The sequence below is a fragment of the Fusarium musae genome, chromosome 9, assembly GCF_019915245.1.
Source record: "Fusarium musae strain F31 chromosome 9, whole genome shotgun sequence".
Lineage (NCBI taxonomy): Eukaryota > Fungi > Ascomycota > Sordariomycetes > Hypocreales > Nectriaceae > Fusarium > Fusarium musae.
This window is the reverse complement of record NC_058395.1, coordinates 271,808-291,235: the sequence shown is the minus strand read 5'-3', so window position 1 is coordinate 291,235 and position 19,428 is coordinate 271,808. Positions and strand designations below refer to the sequence as shown.

The following is a 19,428-nucleotide window of genomic DNA, read 5'->3' as shown; positions in this document are numbered from 1 at the left end:
ATTGTTGCAAACTACAAGCGTGATTGTTGAACTGAAGATGGTTAAGAATGAGGAAGAGAGAATGTTGATGATGGGGTGAGTGAAGAGGGGAAGATGGTTGGGTTTAAGTAAGGCAGCCTCAAGTGAAACATGCATAACCAAACACAAGCCGACAGTTTCCAAGCCAGCTGATCGACGTTACATTTCCCTCTACCATTGGGCTATTCCTGTCAAACTCTACCTGCTGTGCTTCCCCACGTTTCCCTGAAAGCCCGCGCCAACTGTTTCTGCCCCTCCCCCGCCTGAAGCCCCGCACTTTGTCGAGCGGTTCCGACTACGGTCCCTACTTTAGCGGAATCGGCTCCGGGAGATCCTTCCATTGGCGGTTCCGTACGATTCGGTGCTGAGGAGGACTAAAATCTGGGGTAGTCAGGTTGTGAGGCTGATGGTCGGGGATGAGGATGTTTTGAAGGTGTCGTGAGGTGAGATTGTGGTGAGGGTTTCGGCAAATGAAATTGAGTTTGGCTTGCAGGGTGTTTCACCGGTATCGGGTCATGCGTGCAGATACGATTGCAGAATTTTGATTCGATATGCCGCTTTCCCCTCAAGCTTTCATCGCGAATGCTACAATTGTTCACCGCAAGATAAACGTTCTGTAGAGATAAATGGGGATATTGAACTCTAATACTAATGCCGAAGCGACTACCGTTTGAAGGCTGGCTGTCAATTGAAGCCCTTGCATGATACCCTTGGAAAACGCCGAGTTGATGCCATTTGGTACATGCTATGAAGTTACATAGCGTGTCATTGCGATCTGCTTACACCTCTTGGCAGATGAGGCTCTTCCAGTGACGTACAGGATCAGCTTACTCTTGGCCTTATCAGTGTCCTGCCCCTTCAGGACGAATGCCGCCAGTTGACTGGCAACCACGGGTCGCAACTAGTCAAACGTCATCTGGAGTGAGATCTTAGGTTATCCGTGGTTTAATTGTAAATAGTGGAATAGTAATTCACGATATGCTTTCTTCCAAACTGCAAAGCCGTCTTGAAAAATAGTGTCTCAGCTCTGGCGCCTGGCAGCTGATGCTTGTATCAAGCGCTGGGTTTGTCTTAGCTCCGGCATGATATCTGCCGGTGTCCGTCCCGAATTGTCTCTAAAGAGAGGATTTACTCCCTTTTCTGCAAGCATTTTCCAAATCACCCTTCTTATGTAATCCAGTGTATCTGAGTGCGACTCTCGGCCGCGTCCTCCCAATGAATCGTAGCCACCCACTTTTCTTAACTTATCATGAATCGCCTGTGCATGTTCTGCGATATACGAGAGTGGCGTCCGTCCAGAAATATCTTCGAGGTCCGCAGACACACGATCATCTTCAATGAAGGCCTTCATAGTCATCCACGCCCCACTCTCTGCTGCATATGAGAGCGGCGTTCTTCCCGAAGCATCTTTGCTGTTGGGATCTACTCGGACATCGTTTAGTAGTAGTCTGACTGCCGAGTCGCTCCACTGTTCTGCTGCATGTGAGAGTGGCGTCCGTCCAGACGTATCCCGGGTATCAGGTTTCACTCGGCCGTTTCTCAGTAGTAGCTCCATCATCTCTATATCATGACTTTTTGTCGCGTACCAAAGTGGCGTTCGCCCTTCATTATCACTTGAATCAGGGTGTAGGCCTTCATGAGAAAGTAATCTCTTAGCTGTCGCTCCAAAACGGCCCATTGCATTAGACAGCACTGTCCGCCCGCAGTTATCCTGTGCATTAACGTCTACGTCCTCTTGTGCAAGTAGGATATCCACTATTGCTTCATGGTCGTTTATTGCTGCATGGAAAAGTGGTGTCCAGCCCCTGCTGTCTTTAGCGTTCGGGTCCACTCTTCCATTAGCTAAAAGTAACATGATCATGTCGTCAAGGGATGATGTTTCGCCAATGGTGGCATCCTGTGTCTGGCCGCTATCGGCTCCCTGAGGATCAGACTTAACTTGGTTTATCGTAAGCAGTCGCCTTACCACGGATCCATGACCAGCTGCTGCTGCATGGCACAAGGGTGTCATGTCAAAATCGTCTTTTGAGTCAGGATCCACTTGCTTTGTAGAAAGAAGCAGATCAACCACGATTTCATGGCCAGATCCAGCCGCAAATGATAAGGGCGAACGGTTAGAAGTATCTTTGGAGTCAGGATCTACCCCCTTGACTGCAAGGAGTAGCTCGACAAGAGCCTTGTGGCCACCCTCAGCTGCATATGATAGTGGGGTCCTCCCACGTTTTGTCAACCCACTTGCATCTCTTGACTCAGCGTCTACTTCAATTGTCTCCAATAGTAGTTTCGCGATTTCAATATGTCCTGCTCCAGCTGCGTATGATAATGGAGTTCTGTTGAATCCGCCATCACTTTTTGAGGGTGTAGAGTCGGGGTTTACACGCCCTTCTTTAAGCAAAATAGTAACAACTTCTGCATGACCCTGTCTTGCCGCATGAGACAAAGCCGTGCGTGGGGAACCCTGGCCATCATCATCGCTTATAGACTCTGGATCAGCTTGGTAATTCAGAAGCTGGGCCACTACTGCTGCGTGCCCTTCCTCAGAGGCATATGATAGCGGTGTCCTACCCCAACCATCTCTCACATCTGGTTTCATGCCGTTGCTCAGCAAACCAGCGGCTTCCACGTGAAGTCCGAAGTATGCCGCAAGATGAAGCCCAGTCACGCGGCCTAGTCTTACCAACTTCTTCCTGTATGGTCTACGAAGGTCTGCAGGCCCTGATTGAAACGCAGGGACCAGTTGACTTGATGCGCTTGCATGGGGCTCGCTTTTCAGAAAGTTAATGACCTCAGAGCGAGTCCCTGTCTCACGGGCATGATGCGCCCAGTTCTTTGCCGCATAGAGGTATAGAGGATAATCCAATAGTCGCTTATGAAACGCGCTTTGGACATGCTGCACCGCCTCGGATTGGTAGCGACGCGACTCCTTGACTTCACATTGCCCACTTCCAAAGGCGGTAAATTGCAGATATGTCACGCAAGATGCCGTAATCCACCCCTCGTAATGTCTTTTAGCTTTCCTTTCTCTTTCAATATCCAGAAGCAGTAAACCCGGTGTAGTCATTCTCTTCCTTTTTCTCTCAACCTCAGGAAGTGAGACACTTGATATAATCATTCTCTGATGCAGAGGCTCTAGAGCTAAAAGGGAGTGGAAATTGGCCTGTAAGTACTCCATTGTTGTGAAATGTAGCAAGCTAATAGCACTATCGCGGCCGCCTTGTTCAATCTTTACAAGACCCATACAAACATGAAGAATGACGTTGGTGCTTTCGAAGTCCCGGTCGCTGAGTTGCGAGATTCCCTCTCGTATGCTGAGCGCGGTTCGAAGTTGCGCCCTTGTGAGCCGCTCTTTTGCAAGTGTGAGCCAAATCAAGGTCCTCCTCGCTAAACTTTTATGATCTTCTGACTGGTTCGCGATTCTCTGGATGGTTTTCTCATATGCGTCCTTGTAAGCATTTGGGCCAGTGACAAGGTTACGCAAAGCATCCTCTATGTCAGCGGGTCTCGTTTTTCCCATCAGACCATCTAGGTGAAATCGGGCAAGGAGAAATCTGGAAATTATTAGTTTTTAGTCATGACTTCCGATATAAATCAAGACACTTACATTCCATTGACAACTTCGCTAAGTCTTTTCCTGATTAGCTTCTTGAGGTCCTCTTTAACGCTTCCCGAGATTTCATTGTTTGCTTCACTGAGAAGTAGCATCTCAGTCATCCGTTGATCAATATACAGCTTCACGTCGTGGTCATCGGCTTGTATATCCTTCCTAAAGCACCCGCGAAGTTTGTCCAATGTATTTTTGAGGCTCTGGGCTGGGGGCCTTGAAGTAATGAAAAGATTTGCCAATGTATGTTCCTGCAAAGAACTGAGTTCACTGAAAAGGCTTTCTGTTGCCTCGAACTCGTCTATGGCATCAACCATAATGAACACTTGATCAAAAGAATTGATAATGTCGCGAAGTGTCTTCTTGACATCGTCTGCTGATGGCTTTTCTTTCTCATTGCCTTTCTCCAGATAGAGTGATTTCAAGGCGTTTGGGAAAGGGCGTTGCAATTGCGCCAGCTGTTTTAAAATACTCGTGAACAGGTCCTGAACTTTCTGTTTTTTCGTCGGTTGGTAGTTGCAGTACACATATGCAACACCAGTTCCGTGATCATCTTTGAATTTGGCTTGCAAATAGTCGACGGTGATGGCTGTGATAATTGTTTTCCCCGCTCCTGGCATTCCGGAACAAAACAACATGGTATTCTTGGTCTGCAACCAGCGTCCAAATTCTTCGGAACTCGTGAATTGCCGGCCCGTGCCTGGCTGATGTTGCTCGAAAGAAGACTGTTGCTCGGCGGCGTAATCAGTTGCTTGAAGCCAGTGAAGCATCTTGGCTTCTTCTTCCGTTTCCTTTCTGCGATAGATGGCCCCAACCTGTTCTTTAGTCTCGAATATAGGTTCATGAACTGTGTTTCCAATGGTAAGAAATCGAATAATATTGAGAGCTGATTGGTCACTGACGCTCGGAAATGATGTCCTTTATCTTCTTCTGCTCTTCGACTTTCTCGGGGGGGATTAGGAGGAGAAGCTCTTTTGCATAAGCTGCAGCCATGAGGGCTGCATAACCCTGCCAGTCGTCACCCCTATGGGAGTCGGAATAGTCGCATATGCCTCTGATAGCAATGCAAGGGAAATGGTTAGCTAACCCGGCTGCCTCCATCTCGAAGCACAATACACTCTCATTTTCAGCAAGCCTGTCTCGCGCAATAGCATCTTCCATCAACTGGCTACCAGAGGCGATAATGCCGTAGTGAATCTTTGGACTATCCTGGTCATTTTTGCGTGGTTCCCTCTGAACAAGGTTCGACTCAGGGCACGCAGTCAAGCAGCTCGTTGTGCCCAAAGGATGAACGAACTCGGGGTTGTAGAGCCTATCAGTATCCTTAGGCGGCCTTCCATAGCCTGCTTCCACGAGATTGCTGTTTTTCTCCAGTACATTCTCAACTGTCTGCTTCAATTTGCATCCTTTCCTAACATGCCAGGCGTCCAACTTGGCGATGGCTGTCAAGATAGACGTCGGGGGCTGGTTCAAAGCTCCCATGATACCAATGCCATTACCTTGTATTGCTCTCCCATGATCATACTGGACGAGGCCGCCGCTCCTCTTTTTTGGAACCCCTACCACAACATCGCCAAGGCGAATATCATGCTTGGTAGGGACGCCACCTCCAATGCCCACCATAAAACCAAGTCTGACATTAGGAAAGGTGCGTAGCATATCCCTAGCGACACTGGCTGCATTTACTATGCCATACTGCCCCATAGGCAGCGCTGCAATAACAACATAATGATTTCCAATCTTTCCAAGAGTGTAAGCATTATTATCCTCTTTTGGGGTCGGAACTGTCTCAGAAATTTCTTCGTCAAGAAGTTCAGAGGCTGCGACGAGCTCTGCTTGAATGGCACAAATCCAGCCAATGGTATAGATATTGTAGTTTACCATGGTCCTTTGTGTTTTCTATGCAGATATCGGTTTCATGTAAAGAAATAAACGTAAGTTGGAGTTGAGTCTCGGATTTGGTCGCAGAGGGACGTCGTTTTGTGAAAGACGGGTGTTACCTCATCTTTTGGAAGTTCTGCGACGGTTCTCCAAAGTGGAAAAAGGGCAACGAGGTGTGGCAGGGGTAGCGTGGCGACCTTGACCAGTAAAGAGGGGAAAATACACTCTTCGCCTGCATTGATGCCTGATAACCACAAAGCCTGATTGCCAAGCCAGTTGATGCAGCCAACTATGAGCTCTTGCTCAGTCAGGTCGGTAATGGTGGCGTCCACTGAACATGCAACATCTTTCAGCCGCACCGGAATTCTGACCAGTCAACTGATGTATCCTTTTGGAACCCTCTAGATCTCCGTTTCCCTGCTGTTTCTGCATCATTTTCGAATGATGACCTTTCTCGCCTTGTTTTGGAGCGCAGCGCAAACTCGACTGTGACTCATCCATTGGCAGTTGACCTGCACCGGGTGATAGAATATTTTGAGATCTGAACCTCGAATATTGGCGTGCACAGCTCATAAACGTTGAGATTAGAAAATGACCCAAGACTTTTGAAGTCTAGAAATGCTGGTACCTATTCTCTATGTTGGTTAAACCAGATTCTCCGCCTGTATTTGGTCAGCATTGGCTTGAGGCCTCCCACCCTCAGGATTCGAAACTTGGAAAGCTTTGCGATTGGATGATTATGCAATAACTACTTTCACATAATACCTGTATGCCGTGTACGCCACCAATTTCACGATTTCATTAAGCGCTGCAGGCCAGGCCTCTAGCACATCACTGTGCATGATTACAGAACCAATTATCACTCGGTGTCGACACTGTGTTATTCTTTGGCAGCCTCGAGCTTTCTAGATACATGCGCCAAATTTTCCATGGTCCCTCAGAGGAGCCTATAATTTCTATGCCTTTTAGCCGATGCTTATAAGAATCTCCCTCTGGTGGCTAGATCGATGCACCATGGGTCCCAAATATGCAAGCTCAGCTGTTCCGCAATGGTTGCCTTACTGCTTCCGAATCGGAGTGATTTCTTATAAATATTAATTGACGATATAACTAACTTATTAATACAAAACCCATTATATTAAACCTAAAGTGTATTTTCTAACCTAATAACTAACTTATAAACTTAATACTACTACTACTTTTTAATTACCTTAAACCTTTTCTTAGCTTTAATAATATTAATATATATATTATTATAAAACTTTCTTTAAGTTAAGCTTTTTTTATATATTAGTATTTTTTAATAATTTTAATTATTATATACTATACTTAAAAGTAGTTTTTTTTAATAAATTATTATTTATATATTAAATATAAATATAATTTAAGCTTTATTTTATTAAATTAATTATATAGCTATTTTATAAGTTATTTTTTTATTTATTTTTAATAGCTTAAATAATACCTTTTTTTTTTATTAAATAATTAAAATAACCTTTATAAGAAATTTACTATAAGCTATTATATAAGTAATAGTTTTATAATTAAAAAAAGCTAATTTAATAAAAAAATTACTATTTAACTAATTAAAGTTTCATATAAAGATATACTTTATAATAGCTTTATAATATTACTTAAAGTTATTATAATTATTATTTTTTTATAAAGCTATTATATATATTAATATAACTTAAAATATAATTATAATTTTATTAATATAATTATTAATATTTAATATTTAATAAAATTAATATTAATAAAAAACTAATTTTATTAATATAAAAGCTACTATTTTAAAAATTTAAAGTATATATAATATTAAATTAACCTTTTTTAATTAAAAAATTAAAGCTTTTTATATACTTTTAAAGTTAATTAAGGAGTTATTATTTAAGTTCTTATTATATTAGCTTTATATTATAGCTATTAGTTAATTATTATAATATTAATATCTAAATTATAGGCTAGAAGTGTTATTTATAGTTAAGGCTTATAGCTATAAGCTTATTCTAGTAGAGAGAACCTAGTTAATATAAAACTAACCTACTACCTGTCTGCATTACTAAATAGTAGTTATTATGGATAGGTATCTATCCGAAGAACACCATAGCATTGTGTAATCTTAGAGTCGTTAATTTCATATCCACGTGAATACCCAATTAAGCTCGTACTGCCAATGCTCATCTGCCCTCTCTGTCCCAACCACATTTCTCAAAACCACGTCATAAACATACAGAATAGCAAAGCAATCCTTCAAGTACCTCTTCAGCCCCTCTCTCGCCTTCTGCTGAGCGTGATCCGATCCATCTGCCAACGGATCGATAACCGGCATGTCCCCTTCAAGAGTGCCGTTGCGCCTACCAGCAACCCACGACTCAGTAACCCCAAGAGAAAACCAAAATGCTCGATGCGGAATATTCTGCGCGGGGAAATCATAATTCTCAAGGGCATGGTTACTCAAAAATGACAGAAAATTGTCAACAGATAGCAACGGCACACGTTCAGCTGCCCGAGACTCGACAGCTTCAATGAGGTTCAGGTAGATGTACATCTGCAGCGCCACGCTCGCGACGAGATCGAGTCCGAAGGCATGACCCCAGTGAAGACCCCGTAGGTTTGATAAAGGTACCTCATTGGCAAGGCGGATAAGCGCTGATAACGCCTCACGCCGGGTGGTCTTGTCGTCAGCTGTAGCGGCGACAATGACCAACATCTTGGCTGCATCAGCCAGGTTGGCATCAGCCGTGGTATAGCAAGGCTCACAGTCGCTTTCCGGATCTTTTGCTCGGCGTTTCCAATATTCGAGATCTTGATGCGATGGTTTCAGCGGGTTGTGAAGTGCGGAGTTATCCTCATGAGGCTCCAGGCCAAGGTGACGCTCAGCGAAGTATAGTACATCGTCGGAAAACAGCTTTCCGCTGACTGGTGCTGATTCAATTTTCGTCGCCTCAGTATCGGAGAACTCCCGGATAGTTGTTAGGAATACGCGATTAAAGTGGCCGATAACCGCTTGCTGCTCAGGCAAACCCCAGCGCGGCTAGGCTATAGTTGCCTTCTTTTTCAGCCGGCGTGAGTGAGAAGTGGGGAGCAATCAAGTGCCATGGGATCTTGTGGTCGAGATGCATTTTAGACTAGAATCTTGTTTCTGTTGCTTTGGTTAGTTGAATGACGGTGTGAGATAACTCGGCCCAGAGGTCTGAAACTGAAGCGTGATTTGCGTCCGTTTCCGTGACTAAAAATATCTCCATTTATTATTTATGCTCTAATATTGCATGTTCAAAGTATTATCAAATGTAATTATCCAGAGTTTCCCATTCCACAGTTTAGAAACCCGAGACTTTAAGAGACAAGGTACTTAGAGTATAGCTATATTTCCCATTTACCATGGCCAAGTAATAGATTGACCTACTAGTAGACCAGCTTTTGCTATTTACCTTATTCTAATTGACTTAATCTGCCGGCCACAGTTGGCCTCCGACTTGTTCAAACAATTGAGATATTTCGACTGATCGCTTGCTGAGTCGTTAAAGCCGCCCAAGGTAGCTGATCTGACTTTCCACTCACGTCAGAGGTAGGTAGCCGTTACATCATGACGTATCGCCTGATAAACTCGATGTCGATTGCGGGGAAAGACCATCAACATCAACCTTTTGTCCTTCAACTCAATTGATTCCCTCTGATACTTCAACAATTCATCTCATCAATTGGCAATTGACTCGTCGAAATGCTCGTCGCAATGTTGTGGCGGCTCCCTCTTCTCCTCGCCGCCTATGTCGGCCTTGTCGCAGGCGAAGGGCAGCGCGTGCTTGGTTCTGACAACACAGACCTGGATCACATCCGTGAGAAGTACTGTCAGCTCTAACATAATTAATGAACACCTACTAATTGGCACAGACTTCTCGAGGCTCAGATCATTCCCACCGTAATTGATGACTTCCCGCCCGCTCTGAGCCTTCGCGTCAAATGGAAGCACGACTCTGCCGACCTAGGCAATACTCTCAAACCCGATCATCTCAAAAAAGCGCCCGTAGTCCATCTTGAAAAAGTTGAGTCCGACGCGCTTGCAGGCACTCAACTCTCCAAGGACATGTCGTACGTCATCGTCCTCACAGACCCCGACGCGCCATCCCGCGATGACCCCAAATGGTCCGAATTCTGCCACTGGATCGCAGCGAGCTCTCACCTAAAATACTCAACAAAGTCCAAATCCAAACATCACCTCAAGGACATCATCAAATACAAGCCTCCTGCTCCACCGCCCAAGACCGGAAAGCACCGCTATGTCTTCTTCACATTCATTGCAGCCAATGGCACGACCAAGAAGCTACACCTGAGCAAACCAGAGGAGAGGAAGCACTGGGGATCGGATCATGCAGGCCATGGCGTTCGTGAGTGGGCGCATGAGAATGGTCTTATTCCCATCGGTAAGGACGATCTAATTCCTATCTCGATCACCGAGGTTAACATCCTCTAGCTGCGAATTTTATATACGCGGAAAACGAGGAGCAGTAGCCCTGGCACTTCACATGCCAAACGCACTCTCCCTGGCATAAGTGTTTCAAAAAGGAAGCTCAATCATATACTTGATTCGGTTCCTTGGTTTTCACCTTTCAGTTCAAGAATGCCATTCGTCGTGCCGGAGGTTGTTCCTGATTTAGAAACCGAGCGGTTTTAGCATCGTGCAACCCCGCACCAATACACGTTGTCGATGCCACCACGATCTATGCAGATCCAGGTCCTGGCGGGCTTAAACCAAAGTTCCCAATAACTCAAGTCGGCTTGCATGATTCAAGTCTGACCCCCTGACTTGCAAGTTACTTAAGTTAGTAATAAAATTAGTAATATATAGGTATCTTTTACCTCTTATATTAAGGAATTTCTTAAAACTTAAAGTAGGTCTTTTTATCTTATTTTAGCTTATTAGTTAGTAAAAAAAACAAGATCTTTATAGAGCTTAACTAGCCTAATTAGTAAAAGACCCACTGTACTCAAGTCATTTAACTTAATTCAAGCCTAACCCCCCGACTTACAGCTAATCCAAGCTGGGACCCCCCTCCTAAGTCAAGCTAATCAAAAAGCCGGCTTGAATTGTGTTGTTGGGAACGTTGGCTTAAACAAGCAGGTCGGCATATAATAGGCACTACCGGTCTTGGCGGGCAGAGCGAATGATTTATCTCATCTGTAGAGCGTGACCTTCGGAGCAGAGATCATTACTGCTTTAGGAAGGTAGCTCCTTGCTTCGGCAGGCGATGATCGGAGGTGTACTACTACTTCTAACGTTGACTTCGGAGAATCTCTGTTTCGGAGAGGAATTTTGATGGGCACGAGACTACTAATATGTATAAATACTTCAATATATCCCCTAACTTTGAGATTTCTTGTATCAGTGCAGTCATCAGCCAGCCATCGAAATGAAGTTCAGCACATCTCTCCTCACTCTCATCCCAGCCGTCTTCGCCCTCCCCACAGGCGAAGATGCCGCTGTCTCTAAGCGCCAGAGCGCAAACACAGTGACAGATCAGCTCCTCTTCAGTGTCACTCTCCCAACATTCACCGCTCGCCGCAACGCCCGTGATCCTCCCACCCTCGACTGGACTTCCGATGGCTGCACTTCATCCCCCGACAACCCTTTCGGCTTCCCCTTCGTCCCCGCTTGCAACCGCCACGACTTTGGCTACAACAACTATCGCATCCAGAGCCGTTTCACTGTTAGCAACAAGGCTCGCATTGATAGCAACTTCAAGACCGAGTAAGTTCCCCTTCCAGTTGAGGCAGAGACGGGGCTAATTGTGAATAGCTTGTACTACCAATGTACCTCTTCAAGTGCTGCTGGTGCATGCCGTGCTCTCGCTGATGTTTACTACGCTGCTGTTCGAGCTTTCGGTGGTGGTGATGCTACTCCCGGCAAGAGAGATGAGGATCTTGTTAAGGAGTATGAGGAGAAGGTTGAGATTTACAACAAGGCTGTTGAAGAAGCACAGGCGAAGGGCGAGCTGCCCCGACTTGACTAAGAGTCGGAGACTTATTCTGAATATTGTACATAGTAAAAGTCACGAGAACATATTTATGATTTACCGCCGAAATTACTCTTGCTGTTATAATCTGCATTCTGGATATGTGTAGAATTGCTATGAAAAACGGACATTGTCGACTTATTTTTTCCTGGGTATGACTCTTACCCGGGTGCTTAAGACCCTTCTTGTTGTTGTCATCCTGTATGTTGCTTTTTCAACGAAGTCCCCTCAAACCTTTTCCGACTCCAGAGACCCATCCATGTTCAGAAACGTAGCATCAGCTTGCTCCCATGGATGATCATCCTCAACCTGTCTCATCATAGCCGCATACTTCTCGCTCCTCGGCTCGATGTCATACGGAAAGTCACGAATATGAGAAATCAAGCCTGGCGTGACACTTATCTGAGGTTCAATCTCATTGCCCCGCCCATCGACAGCCTTCTTTATCTCAAAAGCAGCGAGCAGACGTGAAATACTGATGAAAAGACTCTCATCGGCGAGGAATCTCCCAGGGCAGACTCTGCGACCGAACCCAAATGAGGCGAAGTTGGGATGCGGTTCATTTCGTGGTTCCAAGTATCTATCCGGATCAAAGGAAGTTGGGTCTGAATAGATCTCCGGATCGTGGAGGAACCACCATGTCGCTGGCAGCAAAGACGCTCCCTTGGGGATGACAAAGTCTTTGTAGTGAATATCCTCATCAGCTGTATGAACGGCTCCCATCGGGGCTACCGGAATCCATCGAAGTGATTCCTTGGTCAAGGCGTCAACATAAGGAAGATTATCACGATCTTCAAACTGCGGAAGTCTCTCAGTCCCAACAACTGAATCAATCTCTTTCTGTGCCTTCCTCTGAACTTCAGGAAACAGCAACATGGCCAGTACAAATCCACAAATGGCCGAAACAGTTGTATCAGAGCCTCCGGCGTACATGACCGCGGCAGTTTGCTTAATAGCCGCATCAGTCTCTTCATCCATATCGTCATCATGTTGCTTGATAAGCGAGGAGACATATGATGGTCGATTAGACTGCTTTGCGATTTGTCTTTTGACAAAGGTGTAGGGCACGTCAACTACCATGCGCATATTGGCGTTCCATTCTCGTGCTATGCGCTTAAAGGACATTCCTGGAAGTGATTCCGGCAGGTAGCGAAGGATAGGGAGGACATCTACCGGCCAGCTCATAGGGACGAATGCGAGTGAGAAGTTATGCATCATCTGCTCTATCAAGAGCGCTAGTGGATCTGGTTTACGCGGCTCGAGGCTGTAGCCGTATGTCATCTTTAAAATTATAGCGCTTGCTTCGCTGGAACCGGGGGATCAGCAAGGTACTCTTGAAGAATAGTACAGGTACTCACGTCTGGATATGTTCAAACAGCTTCTCGGGGGTTTCCAAGATGCGCAGCAGAAGTCGGCGTGATTCCACGTCTAGAACATCCCGAAATCGCGATGCCGCTGTTTTGGTGCCCAGTTGCTGATGGACCAACTTCCGATGCTGTTTCAACAGTTTCCCGTATGGCTTGAAGGGAAGTATCTGATTGTACCCGCACATTTCGTTGCCAAAGACAAACTGTGGCCGTCCAGATGTCTTGGTTGAGGTTTTTTCTAAGATAGCATTTGCAGCCTGACGGTCGTGGAGTATGATAAGCGATTGACCGAGAACTGAGACATGGCTGATTGAGCCGTAGAGGTCCTTGAACTTGATCCAGTGCTGGTATTCTGGGATGGTCCCATCTGGCATGTCTTTAACGTTGCCAAGGATGGGGAGGGGTTTGGGACCAGGAGGGAGATTCTTGCGGGGTTTGGTGCGAATGTAGAGTATTGTGAGGGCAACGCCCACGAGGATCAGAACTGCAGAGAGCATGACGAAGTCTTTTAGCCCGGCTAACGTGATTATATTGAAGGATGTGCTTCAGTCAAAGAACCTTGAGACAGTAGTCCAAGGTCCCTTCACCGAGAGAGGGCTTCTGTAGATATACACATATGCCTCTAAGCTAAAAGTGACTGTATGTCACGTTGCTTTAGGGCGCATTATGCTAAACCTCACGTGTGCCATCTCCTCGACAAGGCCATGTCCTTGCCATATCGCTGCATGAGGCTTGGGAGGGTATAAGCCACGCCTTGATCTTCCTTAGCATACCTAATAAGGTGAGTCATGCATAACATAGAGTGTCCTAGTCTTACTCAATTCCGAGACTTGGTGCATTAAGTACTGGCTATTGCCCATATGCTACAGGGGCCAACCCAGGAAGATGCGGCGGCAAGAGAGTATTATCCACTCCGCCTTGGTTATAAACGCTGGCACCGGTTGGAGCGGTTGGTGAACTGCCCGAACGGGCACTGCCATGCAGAAATACTGGTAGCTTGTGATATTCCAAGGGCCTGGATTACGCTCTTGAATATGACTGGATAAGAGACATATTTCCGCCGGTAGTCTTGCATGCGTATCACAGACACGAACAATTTACTTCGGCTCGTGGCCAATCAAAGCCTTGCTGGTAATCACATCATATAGTGGTGCAGCACCCGCGTCATGTATGTGTTGGACGCCGAAGAGGCACTGTGGGAAGTAATTGGAGACGTAACGCTGCGGCTTATCAACACTGCTCTCTCAGACAGACTTCACATGACATGTCGGCTTTGTACATGAGCATGAGACCTAGGAATCCCTCGTTGCCTCAAACCAGGCTTTATAAACTTCAATCCCCTTCTCGACGCTAAAATCTCGCATCATTTGAGATGGTGAGGCATGCCAGCTATTTCCATGATAAATGCCGATTCCTCACGGCTCGGGCCGCAGGACTCTTCCTCCGCTGACCCGAATATGTGATAGCCCCATCCCGTGCCGCTCATGTGCATCCATCGACACATATCACCTTTACACCTTCCTGATACGCACTCATACTGAACGCAACCCCTCTTCCGGTTCTGAGATGGGCAAATAAGTTAGTCACCATCAGCGAGTACTGCAGCAGTGCGGTTCAGTCGTATTGCCTCGAGAGAATCATTACTAATGGGACCAATATGATGTGAGGACTCTTGCGATTGCTCATAATACATGGTATACGGGCTGTAGTGCGAGAAAACTACGGTTACGTCCCACAACCACAAGTATTTGCCAAGATGGTCACGATTCCCTCCGAGCTCCATACTATCAACATCAGTCATTATCTAATTGACTGTTTTCTGGGCCACATACGCTTCTAAATAACTGTTAAGTATGCCGGCGGTCTTAAGATCAGAGACTTGGACGCTGGATCGGATGGTACCAAAGCATATCCTGATAGTGTCGTCCACTGCTGATCATATCTTCTAAGGCATTTTGACATAGATGACTGACACTGCTCTAGCTAGAGGGTAATACCTTTTGTACATAACAAAATTTCATCCAACTGCAGCAAGACCAATTTGTGGGTTGATAATATTGATTAGACATGGGTCATTCGGTCTGCCTTCAAAGTGGTAACAGGATATAGGATTCGTTCGTGCTGTATATATACTTAGTACTAAAGATCCTGTAATTGAATCTGACGACATGACTGATCATTTCCATCTGGGGCTGTGAAGATTTTGACGATAAGGGATTGGGAAATTCATGCTCCATTCAACAAGTCTTTGTAGTGGATTATATGAATGCAGCGATCATTCAAGTCTCTTGATAAAGAAAGGGCCATAAACGCTGCAATGACAGCACATAATATAGCGAGAGCGATCAAATCTTTTACTTTAGATTACGTCCCTATCTTTCACCATCCTTCAAGCCTTACACTCTTCCCAACATCCATTCCTCCGAAATTGATATTGATTTTGGTTACCCTAGGCCTTACGATGACTCGCCCGCTCTAAAGCCGGACTAATCCTTCAGCACCCAAACGCGTAACCCTGCTCTAGGTTCTCTCTACTAGAATAAGCTCTTAGCCATAAGCCTTAACTATAAATAACACTTCTAGCCTATAACTTAGATATTAATACTATAATAACTAACTAATAGCTATAATATAAAGCTAATATAATATAAACTTAAATAATAACTCTTTAGTTAGCTTTAAAAGTATATAAAAGTATTTTTAATCTTTTAGCTAAAAAAGGTTAACTTAATATTATAAATACCTTAGATTTTTAAAATAGTAACTTTTTATTACAACCTAACAGGCCTCCATATGTACCCCACATTTTTCACCAATCAGCAACGCTCCCGCTAAAGACAATCAGCGCCAAGCCTCCGCGATCATAACTGATCTAACACGATTAATACTAATCCATCCGGATCAGCACTAATCTAACAATAACCTTACTAATCACAGTTAATAGCACAAGTATATATATATTTACTTAGCAGTAGATAGAACTTAGCTCACTAGCTATTAATAACACTTCTTTACCTTAATAAGCCTAATATATACTATTAACTATTAAGAGATATAATAGCCTAATATGCTTAGTATAATGCCCTATACATTCTATAAATATAAACCTAGTATAGACTAGTTTACCTGTTTAGAAACCCCAACTATTACACTTTTATATTAATAAGACTAGTCTTTTATTAATATTAATTTTATTAAATACTAGATATTAATAATTATATTAATAGAACTATAGTTATACTTTATATTATCTTTATATATAAAGGGATCTTATAAGGTAATAATAGCTTTATAGACTTTAAAGACTACTATAAGGCTACTATAAAGTATATCCTTATATAAGACTTCTATTAGCTAAGTAGTAACTTTTTTATTTAGCTAGCTTTTTTTAATTATAAGACTATTACTTATATAATAGCTTATAGTAAATTCTTTATTAGGGTTATTTAAGTTACTTAATAAAAGAAAAAAGCACTATTTAGGCTATTAAAATTAAAAAATAAGGTAACTTAAGAAATAGCTATATAATTAATCTAGTAAAATTAAGCTTAAATTATATTTATATTTAATATATAAATAGCAGTTTACTTATAAGATCTTCCTATAAGTATAGTATATATCTATTAGAATTATTAAGAAATACTAATATATAAGAAAAGCTTAATAGAAAGTTTTATAATAATATATATATTAGTACTATTAAGGCTAAGATAAAGGTTAGACTAGAGAAGGTTTAGGGTAATTAGAAGGTAGTAGCGGTATTAAGTTTATAAGTCAGTCATAAGGTTAGAAAATACACTTCGGTTTTAACACAATAGGTAACCCCGCTCAGTCAACCAACCATGGCGCGCAATGATATCAGAGACTAATCTTAAACAAGCAACTAGATTGCCCATTCTCAAGCGGGGCTTGGATTGCGGAGGCTTGGCCGGACATTCACCTTGTCCCCGCGCAATCTCTCCCTTATCTAAGCCCGGATCGCTGGGCCCGTGACTTGTGCCAGGCCTTGGCGTATCTCAACAATGTTAATACCAACGACCAACTTGACCCTGCAACTATCAAACACTCATCGACAATGCCAAAGGCTCGCGTTCGTGTAGTAGAAGGCTCATGCTGGCCCTGCAAAAAGCGCCGAATCAAATGCGATCTCGCAAAACCAACATGTTCGCGCTGCGCCAAAGTTGGCGCTGCATGCGATTACAACGAACGCCTCATCCGTTGGAGTACACGACCTGCTGTGACAGTACCGGCGATTTATCAAGTTACTACGCGCGATGAGCAACTCGCTTCATCACTAGCAGTTTATGAGAAACGCTCGTTGGATTACTTCCATGGGAGATTCTGGCCTTTGTTAACGACTGCTTCGAAGCCTTGTGCGCCGCCGACTTTTGTAGCGCTGCAGCATCGTGTTGTGTTACTTGCGACGTGTGTTCTTGCCGATTCGCATCGGTGGTTGCAGGATGGACGCAATAGTCGGAGTATTCTGAACGTTAAGAGGATGGAGTGTTTGGCTGCGCTGAGGGAAGAGGTCGATGGGTGCTGCTCGAAAGAAGATGGGCCGTTGCAGACGTTGTTGTTTGCGGTGCTGCTGCTCTATTTCCATGATGGATTTCTTGAATGTGCGCAATCATCGGCATCGACGTCAAGTCACAGAGACGGGGTATTGGCTATCGTCAATCAACTCGGCGGTATGACTGCGGTACTAGGCACAGGGCAGGATCCGCTTCACATGATGCTATCGGAATTTGCGACGACGGATCTCACAAGCGCTATGCTCACGGGAAAACCACCGTCGTTTCCACCGGCTATTTGGGAGGTCGTTGACCGAGGACCTGTCTGGTGGGGACGAGACACACAAGGTTATTGTTCACTATCAACGGTCTTTCAGCAGATTTCGAGTATGGCGCTTTATCTTGATGCGACGACGCGAATGATCGAAGAGTTCTCGATTGAGAGGATACGCATCTTTGAAGCGGCTCTTCGACCAACGTACGCTTCATTGGCTATTGAGGACTTGACATCTCCTCGTTCATCACCTGTTGATACACCATCGACCGAATGCGACACCGAATCAGCGCAAGCCTTCAGCCTCGTAAGAATATTCCAGCACGCCGCACTAATCTATCTATACCGAGCTGTGTGCGGTCTACCAGCAAACCATGCCCTGGTGCAACAACATACACAATCTTGTCTCGACTGCATCTTCAGCATTCAGAAACCATCCAAAATTCTCAACTGCGCTGTACTGCCCATCTGCATAGCAGGAGCACACTCACAATGTCCGAAGCAACAGAGACTTGTGCGAGGTCTAGCTGGATTTATTTATGATGAGATACGATTTGCTTCAGTTCATTCGGTCATTGCGGTGTTGGAGGATATTTGGAAACGTGCCCTGGAGGAGGACATGACATGGAATCAGATGTTTGCGAACTTGAATCCTCAGGCTATTATCCTCTGAGCTCGTGTATATTACTGGCGTTGAAGGTGGGTTTTACATGGGGAATGGGTTTTACATGGGGAACTTGGGTTTATGAGCAAGGGCTTGTGTTGCGTTGCCCACGTGGCAGACGACAAGCTTTCATAACTGGTCTTGCTTGCGGGACGTGTACGGATTTATGGGCTAGTGTCATCTCATCATTTTCCACAACTTAATATCTAGACTCTCACCAGTCAACTGGAGCCATTGTGATAACGCATATAGCCCTTTTCGAATGCCTTGAGACAATCTTTGGCGAAGTGCCTAGTATCTGGATACTAATGTGAGGCACTAGTATCCATCGAGTTTGAGCCGCCTCAACTAGATGTCTATTCGCCTGCTATATACCTATCCGTGCCATCTTCAAACCTTTGCCCCCCATATTCATACCCCTAAAGTCGCGGAATAGTGTTATTGATCCCGTTCCCAGGGGTCAACAGTCTGCTTAACAGCTATGAGACTCTCGAACCCAGCCCCAAAATTCCCCTTCAAATCCACTTCTCCGTCGTCCGGGAACCCCAAGTAACCAGAGTCGAGGATATTCTCAGGATCATGGTCCATAAGCTCTCTCTGTAAATCGAGGGCCCACTGATCCGCGGCTTCGGCATCTGCTTCTTCACGAGAAGTAGCGATTATCTCAAGCCAATAGTGATCGCAGCGAGGTGAGAACACAGAGTCAAGACGATGACCAGGATCTCGATGAAACTGCATCGCGAAGAGAGACCCGGGACGGGATTGTCTCATTGTATTTCGCAAGGATCTCAACAGTCTTCGGGGTTAAATCCTTAGAGCTGAGAGTTCGAGCGCGACCGTATCCAGCGAGCTTTTCCTTTTCCTCGCAGTGAATTTGTTATATCCATTGATGAAAGAGGCCTAGGCTGCGTGTTTGTTGGTGGACTCGAACACGAAAGTCCACAAAGAATTATATAAATTTAAAATATTTATATAATTATATATTAATACCTTTAGATAATTCAATAACAGTCTGACTGAATAATTAGATAACTAAGTATTTAGCTTATTGCAAAGAGATATAATTACTCTACTGTTTCCCAAATACCTCTCAGCCTC

The 19,428-nt window shown here is 44.5% G+C and overlaps 5 protein-coding genes across 5 annotated transcripts; 3 read left to right on the top strand and 2 right to left on the bottom strand.

The window, feature by feature from the left end:
• Nucleotides 1-1,039: 1,039 nt before the first annotated feature.
• Nucleotides 1,040-5,503, bottom strand: J7337_011343 (uncharacterized protein; the record flags this gene model as incomplete). Its single annotated transcript, XM_044828892.1, has 4 exons — nucleotides 1,040-3,566; nucleotides 3,620-4,466; nucleotides 4,522-4,643; nucleotides 4,707-5,503. 4 exons carry the CDS (start codon nucleotides 5,501-5,503, stop codon nucleotides 1,040-1,042), a joined length of 4,293 nt encoding a protein of 1,430 aa, XP_044675567.1.
• A 3,733-nt stretch (nucleotides 5,504-9,236) lies between these two features.
• On the top strand, nucleotides 9,237-9,974 carry J7337_011342 (uncharacterized protein; the record flags this gene model as incomplete). Its single annotated transcript, XM_044828891.1, has 2 exons — nucleotides 9,237-9,346; nucleotides 9,395-9,974. The coding sequence occupies 2 exons, from the start codon at nucleotides 9,237-9,239 to the stop codon at nucleotides 9,972-9,974; spliced, it is 690 nt and encodes a 229-aa protein (XP_044675566.1).
• A 937-nt stretch (nucleotides 9,975-10,911) lies between these two features.
• J7337_011341 (uncharacterized protein) lies at nucleotides 10,912-11,511 on the top strand (the record flags this gene model as incomplete). Its single annotated transcript, XM_044828890.1, has 2 exons — nucleotides 10,912-11,249; nucleotides 11,298-11,511. 2 exons carry the CDS (start codon nucleotides 10,912-10,914, stop codon nucleotides 11,509-11,511), a joined length of 552 nt encoding a protein of 183 aa, XP_044675565.1.
• Nucleotides 11,512-11,742: 231 nt separating this feature from the next.
• Nucleotides 11,743-13,378, bottom strand: J7337_011340 (uncharacterized protein; the record flags this gene model as incomplete). Its single annotated transcript, XM_044828889.1, has 2 exons — nucleotides 11,743-12,820; nucleotides 12,873-13,378. The coding sequence occupies 2 exons, from the start codon at nucleotides 13,376-13,378 to the stop codon at nucleotides 11,743-11,745; spliced, it is 1,584 nt and encodes a 527-aa protein (XP_044675564.1).
• A 4,235-nt stretch (nucleotides 13,379-17,613) lies between these two features.
• J7337_011339 (uncharacterized protein) lies at nucleotides 17,614-18,339 on the top strand (the record flags this gene model as incomplete). Its single annotated transcript, XM_044828888.1, is given in 2 exon segments — nucleotides 17,614-17,973; nucleotides 17,989-18,339. 2 exon segments carry the CDS (start codon nucleotides 17,614-17,616, stop codon nucleotides 18,337-18,339), a joined length of 711 nt encoding a protein of 236 aa, XP_044675563.1.
• Between the last annotated feature and the right edge of the window lie 1,089 nt (nucleotides 18,340-19,428).